The sequence below is a fragment of the Halictus rubicundus genome, unplaced genomic scaffold (assembly GCF_050948215.1).
Source record: "Halictus rubicundus isolate RS-2024b unplaced genomic scaffold, iyHalRubi1_principal scaffold0045, whole genome shotgun sequence".
Taxonomy (NCBI): domain Eukaryota; kingdom Metazoa; phylum Arthropoda; class Insecta; order Hymenoptera; family Halictidae; genus Halictus; species Halictus rubicundus.
Window position 1 is genome coordinate 1,033,593 of NW_027488586.1, and position 5,116 is coordinate 1,038,708.

At 44.7% G+C, this 5,116-nt stretch overlaps 1 protein-coding gene across 1 annotated transcript; it reads right to left on the bottom strand.

The window, feature by feature from the left end:
* Positions 1-3,450: 3,450 nt before the first annotated feature.
* On the bottom strand, positions 3,451-4,785 carry LOC143363390 (uncharacterized). The gene is made up of 4 exons (XM_076803988.1): positions 4,633-4,785; positions 4,427-4,585; positions 3,656-4,378; positions 3,451-3,564 (listed from the first exon to the last, which is right to left on the bottom strand). Exons 1-4 carry the CDS (start codon positions 4,783-4,785, stop codon positions 3,451-3,453), a joined length of 1,149 nt encoding a protein of 382 aa, XP_076660103.1.
* Positions 4,786-5,116: the final 331 nt, after the last annotated feature.

The window sequence follows — 5,116 nt, forward strand, 5'->3', positions numbered from 1 at the left end:
CGGGGTGTCGCGACGCCGCCGTCCCCCACTCCCGTCCTCGGGCAAGTGCCCTCCTGATGCCCGGCGCTCCCACCGGGCACCCGACCGCTCGGCGCGTCCGCCGAATATCCGTAGCCGTAGTTTGTAAGCCGTAGTTTGTAAGCCGTAACCATAACCGTAGTCCTGTAAGCCGCGACCGTAACCGTAGTTTGTAAGCCGTAGCCGTAACCGTAGTTTGTAAGCCGTAGTTTGTAAGCCGTGGCCGAACCGTGGTCTTGCAAGCCGTCACCGCAACCGTAGTCCATAAGTCGTAGCCGTAACCGCCGTAAAGATACGAAAATAAAGCAGTTTCCCAGCCAACACACGTCTCGCTTATTCGCGGCTCAGGAACCCGGACAACCGACTGAGCCGGCACGATTCTCCCGCACCGCCGACCGTTACAAGTTGTAGCAAAATGTGCGCCTCGCCGAACCGGGAATCGATTGCGGCTCAGGCGCTCGAAACTTCGGTAACGTGAATTCGGCGGAACGCGTCGAACAGTCGAGCTGGCAGCTCACACGGACAGAATAGAGGTACGCTTGTGTGTAGCACGTGCGTAGTAGAAGCAACGTAAGGAGACGTACTGTTGCCTTCGTCGTTTATTTTCTCACTACAAACGTGAAAGAAAATAATGCAACTACGTTCTCAGTCAGTAGTGAAATAGATTGACATCTTGCAAAAAAGATCAACTACATAATTATTGATTAATTAATTCTTAACTCTTTCGAATTTTACAACTATGATTCTTTAAAGCTAAAGTTTATGTTTTTTAAATGAAATATACATAAAAATATATAGTAAATTTCAATTTAATTTCTTTTTCAAGTTCAGTTACAAAATATATTCAAAATGGTTGTGTTAGCGACAGTTTGTTTTTGAAAGAAATCGAAGGCAGATAGCCCGACGCTAGTCCGCTTTCGGTTAATTTATGGTAGGGTCGAGGGTTCGCGTAGCCTCTCGAAGCTGTAGTTCCTGTCGACGGACAAACCCCAGATGATGTCTGGCAACTCGAAGTTGTTCAGGTACTCGATGGGGTGCATTCGTTGACATATGTTTGGAAAGTTAGGAATCTTTAAGTATGGCAGACGCCCCGACGTCGTGCTGCTATATTAAAAAACAAAGATAGTCCTTATGAAGGATCTGGCCACGGAGTGGGGGAAGGCAAGGGTGCCTTCTGGTAAGAGGACTGTGTTAGACCGCTCAGCACTTACCCCAGAACTTCGGAAAAGGGCAGTTCATAAGAATTTTCTAACAGTTGCGTATTAATAGTGTTAAAAAATTGTAGAAATGCGAATAATAATTATACGTATGGAGAATTGTTATTTACGTTCAAGGTTTATGAAAATTGTATTTCTATAATTTGGAAACGTAGTATCTATATTTATTAATATTGTATTGATAAAGATAATTGTAGATATATAACATAATGACATCAAATAAAAAAATATAATTTGAATCTATAGTCATAACATCAGATATGTACATAACTCGTCAATCATTTGTATTTGACCAGATTTGATCATTTTTGTGGATCTAGTTCCAACATTTATCGTTCGTGAGCGTAGAAGGCGTAAGAAAACCAGTTGTTTACATGTGAGACACGAAACCCCATAGGGTGTTTGGTCTACTCCTATACCTCGTCTGTTGTATTTCGCTCGCAATTCTCTTAACGCTCGCTGTTCGCCCCTATCTACTCGCAGCCTTTCTTACACTGTACTTTCATTTTATCCTATCTTCCTATTTTTCTAGTTCTTTTTACACTTTCCAAACCTTTACTAATTCTAACTTACGGTTTTCTTTCTATCCGTTTCTCTCTATTACTTATTCTCTTATTTCAATACATCAATAAATAAATAACTAACTACGTACTAGATATGTAAGTAAGTACCAATTACTCTTTCTCTAACTTACACATTTCTTTTTATCAGTCTATCTCTCTATTATTTCTTCTTTCCTTACCAATAATAAATAAATAAATACATCAGAAAATAAGTACATAATAAATTAGCAGATACGTAACTAGCTATATATAAGTAAGTATCCATTTTGTTCAGGATTCAAGCGTTGGAATTCGGCGGCTATTGTCTTAGCTGGCGACCGCTGTTTCATACGGTTTTTGTCTCGTATGTCAACACGCGGCAAGAACGCGTGTCGCCGTTGCTCGACACCGCGTAGCAACAGTTTCGTCTCTCATTGGCCGAATTTCAACGCTTGAATCCTTCAAATCGAGACAAACAAGGATTATCCGATTCGGGAGCACCAATCACGGTGCTCCACATTCGATGGTCCTTGTTATTTAAGACACCTGCGCGTGCCTTCTCGCTCTCTCAACGTTCGTCAATCGCAGTCGCTCAGGTAGATTCGAATCGCATAGTCGTATTTCTCGCGCACATTTGTTGATCGCTCTTGTCTCGCTCAGAGTAGATTCCGCTATCTCTCGCTCTGAAACTCTCGCGATCTCAAACTCCGTAGTTCGCAGTATTTTCTGCAATCTTCCGCGCCGCGTTACGTGCATTCTGCCGCGCGTTGAAGATCTCCGTCGCCCGCGTTGAAGATTTCCGTATCGCGGCGGCACGCGTTTCGTACCGCTCAAGATTTCCGCTTCGCGATCCGACGGCAGAAATCTGCACGCGCAAGATATCCGTTCATCCGCCGGCTCGCGATTCTCGATCGCGCTTTCTCTCTCTCGATCGTGGGTACCTCGCGACGTTCTCGTTCTCTAGCGCTCGCGACGTTCTCGTTCTCTCTCTAGCGCTCGCGACGTTCTCGTTCTCTCAATCGCTCGCGAGTGACCAGCCGTTTGTGCTGCCTGTGCGGGGTCCGCCAAATAAAGTGCAGTTTAATATCAGCTCTCTCTCTCTCTGTCTCAACCTCTTACTGACCCATCCTGTGGATTCCTTTGCGCGCTCAACTCTGAGTGGTCCCGGCATCAGGCTGCTCTGACCGTCGGTCGACGCCGAAACACATTTACTCTTTCTTTTAGTCTTACTATTTGGTTTCTCTCTACTTTTTCTTTTAACTTTTATTATTATATTCAAGCTTTTGGTTTGCTCTATTCTGCGCGTCTACCTTCTACTTTCTATTCGTCCATCTTTGCTTCTATTCCCCTGAATTCGCTTAAAGTAGCCCTCATCTATTACTAGTTTGCTATCGCTTTTTGCTCGTTATCACAATTACTTCTTAATGAAACGCTTCTTCGCTCCATCCATGACCAGCCTCCCCGGTCCAGAAGGAGGGGGTTCCGCGAGGAAAGGAAGGGAGGTCGTCGGTGTTGTGTACGGGTGGGCGTCACTACAGCAGCTCGGAGTGGCATTCCTGTTTGCTGCTATGACCTGTTGTCCTCCCAGGGGGCGATCTTTAACGGGATCTATTCCTCTCGTATCAGTCCTCTCGTTCCACGATCTAGACCGGCCCTGCAGATTCTGCTTCTCCTCAGGCTTCGATGCGCAACGAAGGGTCCTTCCCAGATTTTCGTTCCCGCTTCCTTTTTACTTTTCCTTCGTGCCTCTCCTTCCTCCTCACTCCCCTCCTCCTCTTCCAGGGAAGCTGAAAATAAATAGAACTACTTGAGCTTCGGATCTTGACCCTTAGCTTTACGAATGCCTGTCCAGATTACTACTTAACTTTCATTTTACACGTCAAACATCCTGTCTGGATCTCCAGATTCTAGGTCGTCCTGAGTTCCCCTCATGATCGGGTTGTCGATCCCCTCCTTTTCTCTCCTTCTTTCTTCTGCCTCCTTCTTTCTGATCACGGTTCTGCAATAACTCGCGAACGCCTTCCAGCACTTCTCCTGTCTCTGGGTCTCGGTCATTAGTCTTACTGGTGTCACTTCCTCCTCCCGGAGCCCCATTTCTAATCTCATTTTTCTCCTTTCTTCCTCCCAAAACTGGCAGTCAATTAAGGTGTGGTGAGGGGTGTCGTCTGTTCCCGGGTGGTACCAGCATTCATTACTGCTTGCCTTCCCGATTCTCCTCCTGAAACTGTTAAACACCCCGTGCCCCGTTATCATTTGCGTGCAGTAGAAGTCTAGCTGCCCATGTCTCCTACTTCTCCAGGTTTTTATACAGGGCATAAGATGGTGGGTCCATCTTCCCACGCATCCCTCGTTCCATTCTTTTTGCCACACGAGGTCTGTAGCCTCCTTCATTTTATTTCTTATATGTGTTTTGGCACATCTTCTGACTTTTTCATCGTTTTCAAGGTTTTCTCCTTCGATTTTCAGCCCATCTAGGACCTCGTCAATTTCTCCTAAGTCACTACCGTCTCTTGCCGCCTGTTTCATTCTACTTATCCTTTCCTTTTTCAATATTTTTTCCTCCAATTCGAACTGCTGTTTTCTTTCATCTATCTTTATATGCTATGGTGTTATACCAGCTAGAACGCAAAGGTCTCGTTTGGCACTGACCTGTACGCTGATACAACTCTTGATAGGCCGATTCTCTGTGTCTTCTTTATAATTGAATAGTTTTTTTGGATGCTGGCCGCATCCGCCCACACGGGGGCGCCGTACATAACTATTGCTTCCAGTGTCATGTACCAAAGCCTCCTCGTTGCCTCCGATGGCCTAAGACCATTTGTCATGAGACTGCTTATTGCCGATAAAGTCCTAACCGCCTTGTTCGTCGTTTCAATAAAATGGTTCTTAAAGCTCTTGTCGTCAAACGTGACTCCTAGATATTTCAGCTGCGAGGTCGGTTTGATAAATACTCCTCCAATTTCTATTTTAAAATCTTCGTCAATTCTTTTCTTGTTTAGCATAATCATTTCTGTTTTTTGCTCCGCTAAGGCGAGACCTTTTGACATCATCCAGTTTTTGGTATCCTCAATCGTTTGATTCGTTCTATTTTTAAGTCTACTTTGGGTAGCTGCTTGTATAGTTAAAATAATATCATCTGCCAAGGCGATCCTCTTTGTCATCGGCGGTAGCGGTCTTTCTAATAATTGATCGTATACAATATTCCACAAAAACGGTCCTAGGATTGATCCCTGGGGAACCCCCATCGTCATTTTCCTCCAAATTGTTTTTCTTTCAGTCGAGTAACAAACTTCCCTTTCGCTGAAATAGTCCTTCATTAAATTAATAAGATACGGGCTG

What these genes read in the sequence shown, in the direction of transcription:
- LOC143363390 (XM_076803988.1), bottom strand. Translation starts at nt 4,785, where the DNA reads ATGATTATGCTAAACAAGAAAAGAATTGACGAAGATTTTAAAATAGAA. An exon ending in AGAGTTGTATCAGCGTACAG is followed by an intron (nt 4,379 to 4,426) that starts GTCAGTGCCAAA and finishes ATAACACCATAG; the next exon opens with CATATAAAGATAGATGAAAG. An exon ending in ATCCAGACAGGATGTTTGAC is followed by an intron (nt 3,565 to 3,655) that starts GTGTAAAATGAA and finishes ATTTATTTTCAG; the next exon opens with CTTCCCTGGAAGAGGAGGAG.